At 44.2% G+C, this 21,429-nt stretch overlaps 1 protein-coding gene across 3 annotated transcripts in view; it reads right to left on the bottom strand.

The window, feature by feature from the left end:
* E4F1 (E4F transcription factor 1) overlaps positions 1-21,429 on the bottom strand; it is a 1,100,649-nt gene that overhangs the window by 363,531 nt on the left and 715,689 nt on the right. For all 3 annotated transcript variants that reach the window (XM_069647347.1, XM_069647348.1, XM_069647349.1), the window contains one exon: positions 15,386-15,604. In XM_069647347.1, the coding sequence (XP_069503448.1) occupies positions 15,386-15,604 (219 nt within the window). The remainder of the gene's footprint in view (positions 1-15,385; positions 15,605-21,429) is intronic.

The raw sequence follows: 21,429 nt of genomic DNA, 5'->3' as shown, positions 1-21,429 counted from the left end.
TGGAACCGTGGGTATATTTAAAGTCACGTCTATAAATAGACATTTTCTGTGCAATAATCATATGTTCATGTGGATGATACAGTACAGAATTTTGTGTGTGCGTTATTTTAATTACTTAGTTGGTCGCTTATTTGATTTGAAGGCCAATTTAATTTGATTTTGGGCTTGCAGAAAAATGTGCGTGTAGCCGCAGATACAAATCAAGATCTGTAGCTGCGAATAGCCGCGGCTATGAAGATGCTAGGTGGGGTAAAAAATAGGTTTGTGCAAGTTTCATTGTGTGTTATTGGTCGTTTACTTTTGCATTTGTTAGGAATTAGTGATAGGTTGTGTTGAAAATGTGTCAGCCATCTTAGTAGTTTTATTTGTATATAGTCCCCTTTTTTTGGTGTTTGTTTTGAAAAGTATAAAAGACAATTTTCTGCAGTTTTGTGCTTTTGATTCCTGAACTCTGACTGTGCACATGGCAGGAATGTGGCTGATGTGAAAGTATGTGTTCATCTTTATTTGCACATTTGAAGGTTTATTTGCAGTGTTGTGTGTGTTAGTTGTAGTGACCATTGCTATCAGATGGAGTTCACTATTATTTTCTTCATTTGCTGTGTTTGAGTGGCAAGATTTATTAAATTTATTTTTTCAGTTTATAAAATGTGGACATGTAGCTTTTGTATTTGTTATTAAGGTTGAGGGTTATTTGATTGTGCTTCTTGTACTTTTTGTACTTTGTAGTACGCAGTACTTGTAGGTGTTTGGAGTGTTTTGTGAGCTAGTTCAATTGCTGGTGATGTGAAACTTCATTTTTGTAATGTGCGTATTTATGTATTTTCTTGTAGCTGCATTATCATCCCAGTGGATTTGCACTAGATGTTGTACAGTTAACGCGTGTGAAAGGTCCATCTATATTCAAAAGATAGTGGTACTGCTGGAGATGGAATCAGAGGATGTATGGAAAGCTTTCTTAGTGACCTTTCTATTATTAATAATGCTTTTTCAAATGTACTGGAATCCTTAACTGTGGCATCTCCCTTGGCTACCCATTCGAGGCATCGTCCACGCAGGGCTTTTATCACTGAATCTGGAAGTGTTATGAGGTAATGCACCTGGTAAATGCAAACTTGGTTAGGATACCTCTGTTGGAAGTTTAAGAAAAGAAAGGGGGGGAATAAATTGCCACTTAAAAAGAAAAAACAAACGTTGGCTGGTAATCTGGTGTTGTGCGATTAAATTCTGCCATTCTGACATCTTCCTTAACTATCCAGTCGCAGCATTTTCTACACATGACTTTCATCATGGTTAGATTGGGTGACGGTAAGAGGAGTTAGTGGACTGAATACCACTGTCGATGTAGAGGCTTCATTTAAAGTTGGCATAGTTGATGTACTGGTGGATGGATGTACTGCAGGTGGTGCTGATATTCGTCTATGCAAGAAACGGGCCCCATGTATTTTTCTTTTGTGGGCTTTACGATATTCATCATCATCATCATCATCATCCCAGTGGACTCGCACCAGACGGTTAATCATTATCGATGTTTCTAGACTTTGAGATGGGATATAGGAAGGACCCCGGTGTAGAGTCTTATTGCAGAAGGTGCACAGTACCTCCTCTGCCTCTTTTCTGGAGCAGTGTTCCTTCACTTTAAAGAATCGCCAACTGTCTGCAGTTTTTTAAAATTCCTGTGTGCTTCCTGTGTGTCGACCCAAACGATTACATCATCCTCACTGCTCCTACTATCGTGGTCGGACATGTTGGAATGTCCAACTGGGGAGGAAAATATAAAAGAATAAAAATGAAAACAATGCTGCAAAAAATGAAAAGGATGAAGAAAAAAAAACAAATAAAAAAAAATAGTAAAACTAAACAAATCACAAGACAAAGGAAAATTGGATTTTGGGAAAATGGGTAAAAAGGATGAAGAGTTTAAGGGGTAAAGTGCCAAAAGTGTTTGCAGTTACTCAGAAACTCTTTGACAAGCAAGTACAGAAAGCAATTATTAATGTAAAGTTATTTTTGTGGGTGTGGTGATTATTCGTGGCTACAGACTGCCGCGCCGTCTGAACAGTCCTGTATGCGCGGATGTCGTCAAACGGTGTGGGCGTAGCCGCGTCGATACAGCGCAACGTGATTGGATAGTTCGTTGACATGTATAAAAGTCACATATAGGCGCGGAGCCATAGCACGTGCTATGGTTGGCTGAAGCATTAGGCACGTAGTTGCGTTACAGGAGTTCCACATGCCATTGACTTATTTTGTACGCTCGGGTTACGTCAAACGTCATGGGCATACTCACGTCAATACTTCGCAATGTGTGACTGGATCGATTGTTGACGGCTATAACTTGTAGGAGCAGAACCGCAGCGCGTGATACCATTGGCTAGCGTATTAGACGCGTAGCCGTATTGAAGGATGTCGACGTTCTATTGGCTAATTTCGCACATGCAGGTTACCCCCTCTCCCAGTCGTTGCTGTATGTAGCCGTGCATGTATCGTTGGTAGACGCTGCTATAAAACCTTTAAAAAATATATATATATATTCAATGAAAAAACTTTGTTAAAACCGGACGTTATAGTTAAGTTGCGCTACTAAAAACCTATGAAATTCAGTGAAAAAAACTTTGTTAAAAGGGATGTTATGGTTCCAAGTAAAACCAAAAAAACCCTGAAATTCGACAGTTATGGTAAGCTAAGCAACTATAACTCGAGCCACCACCATGCACTGCTAAGACTAACACCCAGGACATCAAAGATGACATCACAAATGTCATTGATGACAACACATGTGCATTTTACCTTTCATGAAAAGTCTGTACAAGGGATTTGTATTGTAATGTAATAAAAAAGTGTCAAGGATCATTGGAATAAATATCATGAGGTACGTAGTGCATTAAGTACTGCATTAATCCAAACAGAATTGTATTATGAAGTTTTTTCCAATATACTAAGGTACACATGTAGTAACATAGGCATAGTGGGCAGCAGAATTCATGAAGATGCAATATTAATAATCTTGCCGTGTTAAATACTAAAATTATAAATGCTTTATTAGAGTCTTGCATACTGTGAAACATTTAATAAGTACCTTATCAAACCCACTTACTACATTATTGCATTATTGCACACAAAACACAAACAGACAACAGATACAAATAGAGCATATACAGGGAAAGTGAAGTAAACAAAAAAGCAGCAGTATTACCTGACAATCTTCATAACCTGATTATCTTGATGCACAGAAATTATTGCTGCTTCAAAGCTACTACTTCCCTATGTATAACTATCGCATATTGTGACTAGACCCTAAGGAAAGTAGTGTAAGTGCAATGTGTACAAATATGAGCATATGCAGGGAAAGTACAGTGATAAAAAAAAACAACAGAACTATAAGACAGTGTTCATAACCTTACTAATCATCTTCATACATAGAAAGCATTGCTGTCTCCCAAGTCTGTTTTCCCCTTTGTATATGTTTCATATGCTTTGAGTGGACCATAAGTGAATTACTGTAAGAACATATTTGAAGTAGAAGTCTACAAATGTAGTACTTTGTACCATAGTATAGTGAATTTTTAGTTCCTGACTGTTACTGGCCTAGATATATCAGTAAAGGAAAAAAGAGTGAGCCAGACATGTAACGTCATCAGTGATGTCATCAATGACATTTGTGATGTCATCAATGACATTTGTGATGTCATCTTTGATGTCCTGGGTGTTAGTCTTAGCAGTGTATGGTGGTGGCGCGAGTTATGGTTGCTTAGTTTACCATAACTGGCGAATTTCAGGGGGTTTCGGTTTTATTTGGAACCATAACATCCCTTTAACAAAGTTTTTTCATTGAATTTCATAGGTTTTTATTAGTGCAACTTAACCATAATGTCTACGAACATCTGACTTCGTTGCAGACCTTCCAGAGAGTGCCACATGACCATATGCTGGCGCGCGGCATGATGACGTGTCTGAGAACCCGTACGCACTTCACGATGAGATCTGTGCTTCGCAGACAGTTCGGAACTGCATTTTCTACTGATCTAGGAACTTTCAACTTCAAAATTTCCCTTGCACAGCTCCAACACCTAATCCTACTCATCCATTAACAATCTAGTACACAATAGATACTTTTAGCAAAACTGCTATTTATCTTAAAATAGTATCAGCTAATGCCATCCCTCCTCCCCAAGAGACACCACCACTGCAGTAATCAAGGAGCATGAGAAACACTGCCCCCTACCTTAGAAATAACACGCGCAACATTTTCCCCTGTCCACCTGCCCCTCCATATTAGTGTTTGGGGCCTCTTCCCTCATTTCCCTCCTCACCTTTCGTTCTAAGCTCTCCTGCCAAAAAAAATGCATCCAAAAACAAAATAAATGTTCCTTTAGGAGCCACCTTTCACAGTTAAAAAATAGAACTATAACAAAAATGTATAGACTCCATCTACTTTATATTTCTCAGTAAAGTACATAGACTCAATAAGATTTTCCAACATTTCCATTTATTTTGTGTTATTCTAATGGGAATATTGTGGCGTTCATCCTACGTTCCAGGGACTGGAATGGTGGATACCGGCCCAGCAGCCCAAGCGAAGCGAGGGTGGATAACGAGGTCTCTGGACCATTATCCTCCCATTCCAGCGCCTGATATGGTGGATGATGGCAATTAGCAGCCTAGGTTCCCAAAGCAGGAACCCGGGGTACTAAAAAAAAAGAGGATTTTTCTTCCTACACCGGGACGACTTTGGTAGGAAGGAAAATCCTTTTCCACGATGGCCACCATGGAAAGGGAAGGCGGGGGTTCCATACAGGGCCCCTCTTCACTTTCCATGGCAGCCTGCAGAAGGCAAAAAGAGAAACCTATGACCATATTACCACAAGCACATGTTTCTTCCCTTTCAAATCTATCCTAATTTCGAATAACTTTACCACAAAGCCAGTCCCAGGTGGACATGGCCACTTTAATCCCATGTTTTGTCCCTTGGGGTCATGGCCAGTAGCCAGATTGTCCGGATCATGACCTTATTCTATGACCCAGACAATCTGGCCACTGCCCATGGCCACAGGCTACCCCTCAGTCACTAAAGATATACTGCTTTTTTTGTAGCTACATTATGACACTTGTCAAAAAATAAAACACTGCCACATTTCCAAAACCATGCTTGTAGGTCCTTGCCAATGCTCCTTATGCAAGTTTGCTGGAAATCCACCCATGTTTTATTTTTTCAAAGTGTCAAATGTATGCACATACAATCGTCATATAACCTAGCCCCCACTTGACAAAATCCATTCAGACTTTACGAAAACATTTATATCTAGATCTACAATCTTTTTGCAAACCTTTGTGTAGATTTGTCAGTCAAATGGCACCACATTTATAAGCCTTTACAATATTTTGGGAACCCCCCCCCCCTAATTTTGCTTTCTCTTGACAGAATCCCACCAAACTTTACAAAAACATTTATGTCTAGATCTATTATCAGTTTCCCAAATTAAGTGTAGATTCGTCAAATGACACCTCATTTATAAGCCATTACATTATTTTGGCACCCCCCTCTAATGTTGCCCCCTCTTGACAGAATCCCACCAAACTTAATCGGAATCAGGTCAGAAATATACATGCAAAATGTCATGCAGTCCTATTAAGTGGCACCAAAGTTATAAGCCATTCCAAGAACTGTATTTCACCAACCCTGTAATGCTGAGGTGTGCGCAAACTTTTCAGAACTGTCCCCGAACATCCGAACTGTTCACGGACTTTCGTGGCACAAAACACCCATTTTTGTTTGCTTCTTGCAGCCATATCCCATCCCATCCTCATCACCCTTTACCTCCCCAGAGATTATTTGATACATTTGATAAGTGCAATGTTGTGTTTTTTAATATGTTTTTACCGTGATGTTTGCGGACACCAGCAGATGTCCGCGAATCCAAGATGGTGGGCGTTTCCAAAAATCTGACGCACTTCACGATCTTCACCATCCAATCAGTGGACACGTATGTCCGCGGACATGACGCAAGCCGATTAACCAATCGGTGTCCTGTCCGTGGAGCGGACAGGGAAGTGTGTCTGCAGAGCAGACATTGATATCAATTTTTTGTGACCTACTTTTTGGTCATTTTTTAAAAAACTACTGGACAGATTTTCACCAGATTTACAAAAGCACGCTTTCGGGACCAAGCCACTGCTCCTGCCGCAAATTTGGTGACAATCCGTCCAGTGGTTTGGGCTGTAGGCGCGAGCAACGTTTTTTCCCCATTCAGTCTATGGGAGAAAAATACATTTTGGGCCCCCCCCCCTTAAACTTTGAGTCTTGTAAATATTTATTAAAAAATATATTGACTGTTACTGTAACACACAACTATTGATGAACAGTACATATACATGCAAATACTTTAAAGAGTTAAGTACATATGCAAACTCATTTTTTGTAACATGTTTATTTGGGGGGAATGTGGTTGTCCAATTGCTTTTTATTTTAATTTCTAGGCATAATACAGTGTTTTGATTAGCTGAATTGTCTGTATTATTAATGTTAATTATGTATGGAATAACAAAACCCTTGAAATTCAAGGAAAACACCTCAGTTGCAGGGGCGTTAAGGTGAGAACTTAATGCAACAAAATCCTGGAAATTCAGCTAAAGCCACCTTAACTATGCGCACACTATGACCACAATGATGACATCACAGATCACATCATTGATCACATCACTAATTACATTACAACAGTAATTGCCATTAAGCATGGGCTTCAGCCATGGACAAATATATTTTAACACATGATTGGGTACTAGTCATGGCCTTCAGTTATGGACAGTGGTCGCAGCCTTCACTCATGTGCACTGAATATTTTAAAACACTAACAAGCTATTGAACATAGATTTTGGCCTTTACCAGTGGATGCAGCTTTTAACAGTGTCCACTGTATATTATATACACTGAAAAAGCACTAGCTATGAACTTTAGCACAATACTGGCCAGTGACCACAATGTTTGACTATGTCCACTATATATTCTAACATATAAATGGGCCACTAACCATGGCGTTTGACCATGAGCAGGTTGTACATCTTTTGGCCATGTGTACTATGTATTTAAAAATACTAACATGGCATAAGCAATGGACTTTGGACGTGTGCATTGTGTATTATACAAAACTAACCAACCCCTATCTGTGGCCTTTGACTGTGGCCACTGTATATAATATACACTAACCAGGCACTAGCCATGGACTTTAGCACAATACTGGCCACTGGCCACAATCTTTGACTGTGCACACTGTATATTCTAACATATAAATGTGCCACTAGCCATGGCCTTTGACCCTAAGCAGTTTGTACATCTTTTGGCCCTGTCCACTGTACATTTTAAAATAATAAAATGCAATAAGTGATGGCTTTCGGCACTAACACAACACTAACCAGCCACTAGCTATAGCCTTCAACCATGCCCACTATTATATACACTAACCAGCCACTAGCCATGGTCTTAAACACAATACTAGCCAGTGACCACGGCCTTTGGCTGTGCCGACTGTATATTCTGCCATATGAATGAGCTCTAGCTATGGCCTTTAGCCATGGCCACGGACTACAGCTTTGAACGTTGCCCACTGTATATTTTAAAACAGTGACAGGCTACTATGCATGGCAGTTAACCATGCACATTGGTATTTATTAACACTAACCAAACACTAGCTATGGCCTTTGGTGCTGGCCAGTGACCCCAGTCTTTGTCATAGCCAAGTCCACGGCCTAAATTGTTATTAAGGTAATCAAAGTTTTCATGGGCTACCTTATAAATGATGTTAGGTCAAATCCCATTATTGATGTAATCAGTTATATACAATGCAATTATGTTGCATTGTATATAACTAACTCCCTTCTCCTACCCTATATCCCCCCGTCTTTCCCAACCTTGTAAATAGTTCTACTTATTGTCCTAATGACCTGTTCATGCTTGTATATGCTTCCCCTTCCCCCTCCTTCCCCCTCCTACCTCAAATCCTACACCGTTAATCCCTTCTCCTACCCCCTCCTCTAACCTATCCCGACCCCCCTGTGTAAATAGTTCTACTTATTGTTCTAATTACCTGTTCATGCTTGTATATAGGTTTCTCTCACTTTTGTACCTGTTGCATTGTAAAGCGCGTTGGCTTAAAGCGCTATATAAATTCAATAAACAAACATGTTCACCATACTTCCCAAAATGCTTCAGACCTGAAATGTGGCATGTGGGTAGAGTCATGGTGTAGACAATGTAAAAAGTATAAAATATACATTTTTCTAAATGTTTTTTTATTTTTTTAAGCGATCTGCAATGCTTATTCCTGCCACATGTCTATTCGCGCCGTAGTTCTATTGTTCCTAAACTTTCAAACCATCAGCATTCTAGCTGACATTAGCGGTACTCACTTATGAAGTCATGCGGGTGAGACAAAACTGTGCGTGTCTCTTCAATAGTGTCCGCAATGACGTTGTCCGTCACATCGTGGCAAATCTCTCATGACAATTACAGGAACTTCATTTGCCACGGAAGTTGATGAATGTATGCCATCTCAAAAGTACAAAGCTTACATGCTTCAGCCGTACACGAATGGTACGACACTTCAAGCTTACAAGCATGGCTGGAATCGATTGCGTTGTTGTTCGGGCAAATAAACATGCAACATCATCTGTATTCGTTGGACTGAAGTGGGAATTACTGTACGAAGTACAGGTACACCTGCTAGTGTGAGATAGATATATATATATATATATTTCTGAGGCTTGTGGAATCTGCTTAGATCACATGCTGTGCATAGGCCGACATCTAGTGGAAGCTGCGGAGTATTACAGTTTGTTTTTTCGAAACTCGAAAATGGGCGTCGACACAGGGCGTGCCAGTAATACTATCCCTAGTGTGACTTCCACTGTACCCAAGATCCCTCACGCGTCTAGGATCCTCAGATTGTTTTTTTCCGCCATACTGGTTGGAAGTATTTTGCGGAGTCCCCTGGCCTTAGCCATACTTTTGCTAAAGATTTAAAATAATAATCTATTGACATCCTTCCCCACCCCAACGTCGAACTTCGACACTCGACGCCGGCTGGAGAAGAAATCGACCGTCGGCTGCTGCGCGATGGATTTGGGCCTCGGAAGGCCGCTGGCCTCGGCCCGGGCCTTGGAAGGCCTCTGGCTTCGGCCCTGCAAGTAGGGAGAGTGGGGGGTGGTACATACTCTACACTCTTGGTATATAGGTACACCTTATACATTTCCTACACTTAACAGCCCGCTGCCTCAAGGTGCGTATGGAGGGTACCCCTTTTCAATTCTGCCCCAAGTGCAATCGCAAATACCATTGGGTCGACAGGCACGCCACGTGCAATCTCTGCTTGCCGAGGGACCACCCCGAAGCTAACTGCAGAGCGTGTAGTAGGTTTAAACCTAAGACACTTAAGGACCGTTCGACGAAGCTTTGGGCCCACCACGCCAGGCAGGCGGCCATGGCAGCGGAGGGCGCCTTCAGCGACGGCAGCGACGCCGTACTTTCGGACGGCGAGGGCATTACGGCGTCGAAAGACAGCCGAGCGCAGGTCCCCGACCTCGGAAGGTCGTCCGGCAGGGCGGCTATGGGGAAGACCCCCGGCGACACAAGCGCTTCACATACTACACACACTAAACACACTAAGTCCAACCGAGACTCAACGACGTCGAGTTCTCGGAAAGAGGCACAAACAGAACGGTCCGATTCGGTGTCCTCTGGGCGCTCTCGATCAAGATCGTCGCATGACTCCAGGCAATCATCCACTCTTGCCAAGAGTGCCTCGCTCCCTAGGCTAACAGAAGTTCGATCGTCGGAAGACGAAGACGACTTCCACCCCCAGGCCGCGCTCCAGGAGTCGGAGCCCGCAGTTAAAACCAGCGAGGCCCCACGCTCGAAGGACAGGGACACCACCCCCGATCCTCGACGCCAGGCGTCGGAAATCTCCGGAGCCACTAAAGGACAGGGAAAACATTTTTCCACTCACGGGGGGGGGGGGGAGGGGTTGTGGGAGCAGAAGAAACAACCTTTGCACTCTTCCACACCTGTGAAACACACCACTCCCCCTAAACAGACAGACAAAACCAGGTCTGCTGATATGTCTAAAACCAGCAAAGCTACTCAAGATAAATCCCATAGACTTGCTGAGAGAGTCATCCCCAGTTCCAAAAAATGGTCCAGTGAAGACATAGATAGGGTCATGTCAAGAATGTCTTCTTTGGCAGATTTTTATGATAAAAATCCAGAACATTTCCTCTCGTATGATCCACAGGGGGTGACACCCTCAGGCTCTACTGATCCTATCCCCCCCCCCACCCCCGAGTAAAAAGCCCGGTTTGAAACTCCGATGAGGTCAGGACCGAGGTACAACCATACGCAAGACCATACTCACTGTATCAAGGAGAGGCTTCCTTTTGTGAGGACCAAGAATTTGGTATGATAGAAGAGCAAACCGGGACGGGCTACTATGGGGATGATGAGGACCAGGAAGAGGAAGAGGAGGACCCTGAAACATACAGAGTAGATTCCCCGGTAGAGAACGAAGCCCCGGTTACCGACTCCCCAGTCGATAACCAACCCCTCCTAAACTAGGTTCTCGCACGCGCAGCAGAACATTTCCACATTGACACCCACGGTGTCCAGGAGGAAAGGGACTTCGCAGAAGAGTTAGTGGGAGAAAGGAGGCCTGTTGCCCAGACCATCCCTATCCTTAAGTCCTTTCAGCAGAGAATAGATCCGTCCCTGGTGAACCCGAACCTCACCAGAGCAGTCAATCCCAGGGTTGAAAAACTTTACAGGGCGGCCCAGTCTGACCCTCTCTATATAAGAGGACATCTGAAGCCAGACTCCCTAGTTGTCACCAACACTCATAAGAGGGCTGGAACACCCTTGTCATCGTCCGAAGCTCCTCCCGACAAGGACAGCAAAAAACTATACGTTTCGGCAGGAAAGTAGCCTCAACGTCCGCCTATCAAGCAAGGATTGCAAACTCCACCACCCTGTTGGCCAGCTACAACTGCCATCAGTGGGAAGAAGTCGAGGCACTCATAGCCTCTGCTCCTGAACCTTTAAAGGGCCAGTTAGCTCGGATTTCCGCAGAGGGTAGAGCCGTGTCTGGTTGCATTTTGAAAGCAACCTTCGACGCCACGGACAACGCAGGCAGATTGATAGCGGAAGGCACTGTTATCAAGAGACATGCGTGGTTACGTCAGTCTAGTTTTAAGGCAGAAACCCAGGCATCATTGTTGGACAAACCGGTGGAAACCGATCTGTTGTTTGGTAAGGCGGTCGAAGACGCACTGAAGAATGCCAAGGACGAATACGAAACACTCAAGTCCCTTGGCCAGTTAACCAATAAACCCCTAAACAGAGAGGGAATAGTAATTTTCGTCGCCCACGCGGCCAAAATTCCCAGAGAGGATCTACCTATTCCCAAGGGCAGGGTACACAGTCGAACAACAACCAACAGTCTACCCAGGGTTACGGCAGGGGTAATAGGAGAGGTCGTGGTAAAGGCAGAGGCAGCCCCAACAAGGGAGGCGGCACGCCTCCACCAAAGCAGTGACGCTCAGTTCAGTGTTCCTGCTCACGCAACCCCAGTAGGGGGACGCATTTCCAACTTCACCCAGGCTTGGGAAGGGATCACATCAGACAGATGGGTGCTGTCAACAGTATCCACAGGATATTGTATAGAACTACTGCAGCGTCCCCAGAACCATCCTCCACGACAAAGAGTACACTCTTTAGAACATCAGAAGATTCTCCTCGAGGAGATCGCCATTCTGCTAGAATAGGACGCGATAGAACTCGTCCCGGGACACCAGGTAAACAAGGGTATTTATTCAACTTACTTCCTTGTGCCAAAGAAAGATTTGACAATGCGCCCAGTATTGGACTTACGGCCTGCCAACAAGTATGTCAAGCCCCAAAAATTTTGTATGACCACGCTACAAGAGGTAATCCCCCTCCTAAAAAGGGGGATTACATGGCAACCTTGGATATGAAAGATGCTTATTTTCATATTTCCATGTTCCCAGCGCACAGAAAGTACTTGCGCTTCAAGGTGGCCAGTCGACACTACCAATTCAAGGTAGTGCCCTTCGGGATAGCTTCAGCACCAAGTGTATTCACCAAGGTACTGGCGGTGGCGGCTGCACACCTACGCAGGGAGGCAATCCCAGTGTCCCCTTATCTGGACGACTGGCTCATAACGGGGGAAACCCCAGGAATTTGCAGGACAAACATTCAAAGGACTATGGACCTCCTTCACGAGTTAGGCTTCTCAATCAACGAGAAAAAGTCAAGTCTAGTGCCAAGCACCTCAAAACAATTCTTAGGAGCAATCCTAGATACCCAAGAGGGGTTGACCTTTCCTTCAGAAGAAAGAATTCGGAATATACTACTGCAAATTCCGCATTATCAGTCCGGTCAACAAATAACGGTACGCAAAGCAATGCGTTTACTGGGCATGATGGCGTCATGTATTTACCTGGTCACCCACGCGCGCCTGCGCATGCGTCCCATGCAGGAATGGTTGGCAAACAGTGGTCTCAGGAAAGTGGTCAGTGGGACGATCTAGTGGTCGTTTCACCAACACTGGTACAAAGCCTTTACTGGTGGACAAGAGAGAATCTTGCACAGGGGAAACCCTTTTACGATCCCGAGGTACAGGCAATAGTCACTACAGATGCATGCCTGACGGGGTGGGGAGCTCACCATCTCCACCACACAGCTCAGGGTCTCTGGTCTCACTCAGAGGCCAAGAACCACATCAACCTGCTAGAGCTTCTGGCAGTATTTAGAGCGCTTCAGGCGTTGGAGCCCCACCTACTAAACCTGTCAGTGCAAATCCAGACGGACAGCACAACAGCCATGTTCTACCTGAACAAGCAAGGAGGGACTCGCTCGCCAAATCTGTCCAAGCTTGCCCAGAAAATCTGGATATGGGCACTCAGACGGAACATCTTCCTGTCATCACAACATGTTCCAGGGGAGCGCAATTCCCTAGCGGATGCTCTGACAGAGACTCCCTCCCAGAGGAACACGAATGGGTTCTACACAGAGAGGTCGTAGAAGATATCTTCTCTTAGTGGGGTTTCCCCATTATAGACCTATTCGCCACAAGCGAAAACAGACAATGCCCAGGATTTGCATCCAGGTTCCCCCAACCAGACTCCCAGGGGAACGCCCTGTGGATGAACTGGTCAGGGGTGTTTGCGTACGCTTTTCCACCAACTCCTCTCCAGGAAAGTGGTGAACAAAATGAACAGGGAATCGATGACGCTCGTCGTAGTTGCTCCCATGTGGGCAAGACAACCGTGGTTCCCACACCTACGTAGGATGGCGGTGTGCGAGCCCATCAAACTTCCAGCCTGGTACAACCTATTGTCCCAGCACCAAGGTCAAACAGTGCACCAGCAACCCAACTCAATGAACCTGGCAGCATGGCTCCTGAGGTCATAGAGTTTGGACATCTCAATTTGCCACAGAGGTGTATGGACATCCTAAAGGAATCTAGGAAACCAAACACAAGGCACTGTTACTTTGACAAGTGGAAGAGGTTCGTTATCTGGTGCCAAAGTAGATCAATCAACCCGGGTGATTGCACTCCTTCCACTATTGTTACATACATGCTCCACCTGCTGGATGCAGGATTGGTTTTTAACTCACTGAAAGTACACCTGGCAGCCCTGTCGGCTTACACCAATTCCCATAGCAAGGTTTTGTGGTGGAAAGTACCAGTAGTTAAAGCCTTCATGGAAGGAGTAAAGAGACTTCACCCTCCTATTTCAAACCCACCACCAGGGTGGGACCTTAATGTGGTGCTAGTCAAGCTCATGGGCCCCCCATTCGAACCCATGCATAAAAGCAGTCTCAAAAACCTGACTTATAAAAGGGCCTTCTTAGTAGCTTTTACTTCTATAAGAAGGGTCAGTGAAATTCAGGCTCTGTCAGTGCAGGATCCCTTCTTTACTGTCCATAAAGACAAACTGGTGTTACGCACACACCCTAGGTTCTCACCTAAATTTATATCTAAATTCCATGTAAACCAGTCCATCGAGCTTCCGGCTTTCTTCCAGGACCCGCAAAGCTCGGCTGAGGTGAAACTACACACCCTAGATGTGCGTAGGGCGGTCCTCTACTATGTAAATAAGACCAGACCGCTAAGAAAAACAGATCAACTGTTTGTCGCCGTAGCTACAGGCAGAGAGGGGGATCGCGTCTCTAAAGGTGCCATCTAGAAGTGGATTATTAACTGTATCCAGCTGTGTTACTCACTTTCTGAAAGAACTCTGCCTTTCACGCCAAGAGCCCACTCTACTAGAGGCATTGGGGCCACTCTGGCTTTCATTGCAAATGTACCCCTTGACACCATTTGCAAAGCAGCTACTTGGAGCTCTATTCACATTTCTACTCAGCATTACTGCATTGACACCCATTCCAAGGCAGATACACAAGTGGGACAAGCGGTTCTAAGACACTTATTTGCTCATGACCCTTCTCACATCCCACCTCCTTCTTCAGGTACTGCTTGCTAATCTATGCACAGCATGTGATCTAAGCAGATTCCACAAGCCTCAGAAGGGATACATTACTCACCGTAATCGTATTTCTGATGCTTGTATCTGCTTAGATTCACATGCAACCCACCCTTCCTCCCCTCTGCGAGAAGGCGCATGATGGCTTGTAGTCTTACCTTTCTGTCTCTGCTTGGATTATCTGTACTCACGCCACTCCTCATGCTACCTCATGTCAGAAAAAATACAATCTAAGGATCCTAGACGCGTGAGAGATCTTGGGTTCAGTGGACGTCACACTAGGGATAGTATTACTGGCACGCCCTGTTTCAACGCCCATTTTCGAGTTTCGAAAAACAAACTGTAATACTCTGCAGCTTCCACTAGATGTCGGCCTATGCACAGCATGTGAATCTAAGCAGATACAAGCATCAGAAATATATATATGATGTGTCACCAGTCATCAATCCAATGTTGTACATATTACAAATTCTGTAAATGCGTACTACCTCTGCTTGACAAACAGGACATCACAATTATCTACTGTTTCCTTGGGCAACAACAAAAAGGAGAAATGAGACCTAGTTAATGCATTTGCAGGCAGAGGTTACAGTATTAATACATTTTATCACAGAACTGTCCTGTCTTCAAGCAATATTAGGTTTACTCGGTTTTCACTCTGCATTTGCACAAGCATGTCTACCTGTAGAATGTCATGCTATCAAGTATCCTAGACAAAAATTGCCTATGCCTGAAATTCGGTATCCAAAACAGATTTTCATTTCTGCATTGCTATAAAAGACAATTATCTTTAATGCGTCCAGTTCTACTGCTGCATCTGTCTACAGAGGCTTACCGCTTCCAGCTCTTCCATCTGTAAACACTGAGATAGTTTTGGATTGACCTCACCCTCCTCTAGCTCTTCTGCTGTCATTTGGAGGCAGGCGTCATTGTACTTGCGCAGGTCTTCCAACCTCACTGTCTCGATGACAATTCCAGAGTTCTGCATGGCCTGTCGCAGAAGATTCTCACTGGAATTGTCAACACCTGGCATTAGCATCTCAGAACTGGAAGCCTGAAATAAACAAAAACAAGATTACAGTCAGTTTGCACCTCACGTAGGTTTCAGAAGAGCTCTATAGTATCTGAAAAGTGTGGGAACCAGCACTCCAGATAAGCGGCATACCGGTCATGACCGGGAGTAACAGATTAGCAGCCGCTTGCTATTTGTTGCCGCATTCACTGATGTGTTGATGTTTTTAGAGCAGTCATCAGCAGTGTATGCCACACAGACAAGATCTATTATTAAGTTATCTGATCGTAAGTGGGCCTACAAGACAAAAAAAATTAAAATAAATGTATGGTAATTAAGAGCATGTTGCCTGCAAAAGAATGGAGCAGACCCAATCCATTGAAGCTCCAGTGCAAGGGTCCTTTGACTGCTTTCTATTGCACTGATCCTGCAGGGGTGACTAGCAGACAGGCATCCATCTTGATATTGGAGGAGCTCTGGAGTTGTGCGACCTGCCAGCAATTAAGTAGATTCATCAGCTTTTGCATTCAGATCAAGTTTTCTCCTACCAGAGCCTCCACCTAAAATGAGGAGTGGCAGTCGCACGCATGGCAGCTTTCTGGCTCTGGCGCTGCCAGGACCTCGAGTTCCAGTGTCTGGTTGACTGTACTGCAGTTTCCCTGCAGTGGAGATTGGAGTTCTGAAAAGGCTATGGACAAGCTGTGTGGAGCAGATTTGAGGGACAGGTGGCCTGGTGCTGTGTGGCACAGGGGCCTGCGTGGAAGAGGAATGTGTAAACTTTGTGTAGCACACTGCTTCAGAGAGAACACTTCAGGCTGCTGTGATGAATCGCAGGAATTTCCCCTTTTCTCCAAGGAAGTGAACTGTGAGGTTACGGAGGTGAACTTGCTCGGCAATACCCTCCCTAGGGGTAGAGGCAAGTGGGACCTCAACGGCAGAGACAATACTTTTGGGAACAAGGACACCCATTCCCAGGAAGAACTCCCTAGAGGTCCTTCCAAAATAACATCTTTAAACTTTTCTGATGACACCCAGGACCCCCCCCCCCCCCCTCAGTGGAATGAGAAGCGATGGTAGCTCTACAAATGATAACTAGACCAACCCCCAAACACTACAACACGAAAAACCCAACCAAGGTCACAATCACGGCATGGTCCAAAATTGCTGACATATTTGGTACCAGTTATACCACCCGAGTATGCCAATCTGGGGCGACCCCCACACACCCTTCTCCATAGAGAGTGAGGTGGCGATGAATTGGAGTGCTGGAGGAATCACACAATGGGGACAGCTATTCTCGGAAAAGCGCTTTCTACAATGGGAAGATATTAAAGGCATAGTGGGAAACACAAATGTGCATAAACAATACAATCGGGTAGCAGCCATCACCCAACATTCCCGAATGAACCTGAAATAAACATGGGACTGGGCTACATGTACACAGTGGGGACTCAGAAAATGACGGCCTCTGCTCTCTATAAAATTATAGTACAGACACGCCCAGTGGTAACTCACACGTCTAAGGGCAAGTGGGAGCAAGATTTGGGGCAACCGATAGGGGATCAAGAATGGTCCCAGATCTGTGCATTGACCAAACTGATATCATGCAATTCCAGATTCAAACTGATTCACTATAAAATAGTCCACAGGACACACTACACACACTAAAACTCAAGCGAATATACCCTGCTTTATTTGGTACCTGCCCAAGATGCAACACTGAAAACGCTAACATATTTCATATGTTCTGGGACTGTATAGAACTGAGAGACTACTGGTCAGAGGTTTGTGGAGCCCTAGATAAGATGGCAGACCAACCTGTGGAATGGACACCGCAGATGTGCATGCTAGGGGCAGTGGGGAAAATGAACCCGACGTGGCGAAAACCTTTTAACCTAAGCATATTAATAGCCCAAAGGGCCATATTAACGAGATGGAAGAATGTACAACCGCCAACTAAGGAAGACTGGAACAGAGATATGTTGTGGGCTAATGACACTGAAGAACTGTACATAGACTCAGTAATGCCTCCCTCTAAGCCCAGGAATGTATGGACAAGGTATAAACAATATCTGGCAGACTTAACAGAACATGAAAACCTGAATACAGAGGAAAGCTGATTTGTGTATGTTGTATGACCACAAAGTGAAGGATACAAATGTATGTGCATAACCTGTGTGCAAGATAAATAAAGTTGTTAAAAAAAATATAAAACATTTCTGATGACAAATATCTGTGAAGAGAAGGCCAATATGCGTTATTTGCAACACAAAATGAAAAACCACCTTCTAAGCTCCTATTCCAGTGGGACGAAGGACGTATGGAGGGGAAGCCCCCACAGCTATGTCAATCCAAAAAGGGGAGGGGCCTGGGGAAATGAAGGAAGAGCCAGTGAGTTTCAAAAGGGGCCAGACACAGACTTTAGAGAGAAGCAGAGGCGAGACGTGCAGCGTCCTGCAGTAGTGAGAGACCGAGAGGTGACGGGCATGCTACTGTCGGTAGCAAGGAAACCAGGAGAACTGAAGCTGGACGCATGGCGTCCCAAAGCCGAGAAAGAGGTCAAGAGTGGCGGCCTGACCACAGGAGGTTCGTGGTGGACCAAGGGTCCTTGCAAGAACGCTGAAACCATTCTGTCATGCAGACTCAGGACGAGTTCATACCAGAGATACCATAGCGCCTTCCAAAATGAAAGGAAGGAGGAGAAGCTGGCTAAAGGGCTTTAGAAGCCAGGTTAGGAGGAGAGGAAGCTGATCCTCAATGAACGAAAACCCATTGTGACGTTAACGGAAGGGATAACGGGAGACATAGGGGAATTAATGAAAACCATTACTGGAACACTCATACTTGTCACAGCTACGAGAAAGATAAGATCACAAGATCAGAAAGAGGAGTAAATGTGAAGTATTTTATTTTCTAAAAATTTTTTTTTATTGGTTTAAATTCAAACCTTTAAAATATTTACACACAAATCAAATTAAATCCATCAACTCAATTACCAAACCCCAAACAACTCCTCCCTCCAATAACCCACTGTCCTCCCATCATCCCTCGTCATCCCTCTCCAGTTTAATCAGCTTTTGTGACTCCACATGGCTTTGTTTGGGGTTGATCGGTCTGTTGCTTAACGTCCGTTTTTAACTTCTCTTCAATTGAAGCCAGAAAAGATATTAATGGCAAGATTAGTTTCATGTCAGTACCGTTCCACATTCTCATCCACCATTCTTCTGCGCTCACAAACTGATGATCATCATTCCAACGGCCCAAGTGAACCGAACGGACATCTTTTAGTTCTGGGCAGAACACCACCAGGTGTTTAAGCGATTCCCCTTCCTTCTCACAATACCGACATGCAGGATTCACTCCTGCGTTTCACGCCCAATGGCTGTATCGCTCTTTAGTTCTGAAGGCGTTTAAGCAAAACAGCAAAAACAGCCTGCGGGCTTTCGGACTTGGAAATAGGTGCATATATTTTTGTAGTACATTGTAGCCTCTTGCTTCTGCCGGTGAGTTTTCATTGCTCTGGCGACGAGACGCTCACTACAAGTAGCCTCCCAATCTGCCCGCCAGATCTTTACTTTTGCAGCAGTGGGATTTGCATGTAGGGTGACTAGGTTAATGTTGTATGCAAGTAAGAGCTCTTCACAACGTTTTGTCCATACGGAGACCATCTCAGTTCCACTTGAAGTTGCATTATGAAGTATCCAAAATTGCAGAATTCCTTCCTGCGCTCTGGATTTCCAACATAAAGCCAATTGGTTCCAGATGACCCAAGCATGCAACGAAATTAGCGCCAGTTTGTATCTTATGCATGCTGTTGAAATTCCAATTGGAAGACTTCGAGCTTTAGTCCAGAACATATGCTCGAGAGATGCCCAGTGATTTGATGAGCATCCAAAAGCATTTTCTGCTCCATAAGTTAAGATCGGTGACACTGTGTTCGTAGACATTTCTCAGGGGTTGCATCGAGAATCTACCGAATTTTCTAAGTAACAAAAGGCCCTGACATGCTAACTGGCCACATTTTCTCTTAGATGCAGATACCCATGGTTCGTCACAAATGCTGGAATTTACTAACATACCCAAGTACTTCACGCTTTTTGCTAAGCGTAATTTATCTTGCCCAAGTTTCCACACAAATTTTGTCTCCAATGATCTCAGTGATGCGCTTGAGTTATGAAATACAAGTATTTCACTCTTTGTGGCATTAATTTTCAATTTGTTTAAATTCACGTACTTCTGTACGGCATCTAATTTGCGTTGTAAACCAATCAGGGTCAAATCCAAGATCACTAAATCATCAGCGTACAGCATCCAATTTATTGGAGATGAGTTAAGATTAGGAGGAAACGCCTTCACTGATGTTATTGCATCACCAATATCCGAGATAAAGAGGCTGAAAATTGCAGCTGCCAGTGGGCAACCTTGTTTGACACCCTTGTGTGTCTTAATCTGAGCAGCTAGGGAGCCTGACTGGTCTAAGCGAATAGTAATCGATGTATCTGTGTGTAATTCTTTGATAGCCGCTAGTAAACCAACCGGGCAACTCCATACACCTAAGCTCTCGATCAACCATATCAAAGGCGCAGGAGAAGTCCACAAACGCAAGATAGATTTTACTATTTGCACGCAGTGCTTCCATTTTCAATAGGTTCAAGATAAGTAAATTTAGCGAACATCCAACATTTTTAACAAAACCAGCTTGTCTTTCGTCTACCTTTTTTGCTGATTGTTACAAAAATAACTGGTTATCTGGGCTCAATGTGGCGTAGAGTTTGCCTAGAACATCAAGCAATGCCACTGGCCGATAATTTTGAGCTGACATTCTGTCACCTTTTTTGAAAATTGGCACAATAATCCCTGTTTTCCAGGAACTTTGAGACTGCCGCAACATAGTTATTCTTGCGAATAAATCCACACATAAATCCGCCCAGAGGTCAGGAAACTGTTTAATCATTACATTCGACAACCCGTCCGGACCGGGTGCCCTAGAGTTCTTGGCTTTCATGATTACCTCACGAATGTCTTCTCTCGGGAATTGTAGGTCCCATGGGGTAGAAACAGGCGCTATTAGCGATTGTGGCCACGAGTCTTTGTTGTATAATGTTGTAAAGTGCTTCACCCACTCGAGTTCCGTTACCGGACCCACTTGCAAAGCTTCCTATTGTGTTTCCATGCAATTAATAACTTGCCAAAATTCTCCACTATTTTCGTTGTTAGAGTTTTCAACATGGCCTCCGCGTCGTGCTGATTTAATAAAAATTTGTGGCTTTTTAGCCAGTTTTTATAGGCTTGTTTTGTGGCTCTGTTTAACGCTATTTCACACTTTGCCCCCTGGTTATTTCTCCGGATTTCGGCTCGCATCAGTCTTTTGCGCTGCATCACTTTTAAGTCGAAGCAATGTTTGTTGTGAAATGATAGGTGTTTTAGTCCGCTGTTTTTTGCTTTGAATTGACACAGTAACGAGGTGTATTCTACCTCCTCCGGACAGTTCTTAAATTGGTTACATAAATTCGACACCTCGTGTTCATGTAACCTCACTCTCAAGCGGTTAGATTCGACTCACACTTTTGTTTTCCATTGTCGAGGTTGATCTACTGCTAAGATTTGAAATTTCAACTCTAACAGATCGTGGTTGCTATGTTCCGTTGCCCAGACTTTCAAAGAATTTATCCTGCCATGCATTGCATCCGAAATTAAGATGTAATCGATGGTTGATGATTGGCCATCACGATGCCACGTAGATTTTGGAGGAATATCCCCTTGCGTGCAACCGTTTAACATTGTTAAACCTCTTGCGTTCAGTTCCTCCGACCATTCTAATGCCAATTGAGATTTAGCTAGGTTCTGTGGCTTGAAAAAAAAAATCG

This window comes from Ambystoma mexicanum, chromosome 2q, assembly GCF_040938575.1.
Source record: "Ambystoma mexicanum isolate Mex_15411 chromosome 2q, UKY_AmexF1_1, whole genome shotgun sequence".
NCBI classification, from domain to species: domain Eukaryota; kingdom Metazoa; phylum Chordata; class Amphibia; order Caudata; family Ambystomatidae; genus Ambystoma; species Ambystoma mexicanum.
This window is presented reverse-complemented; position numbering and strand designations above follow the sequence as displayed.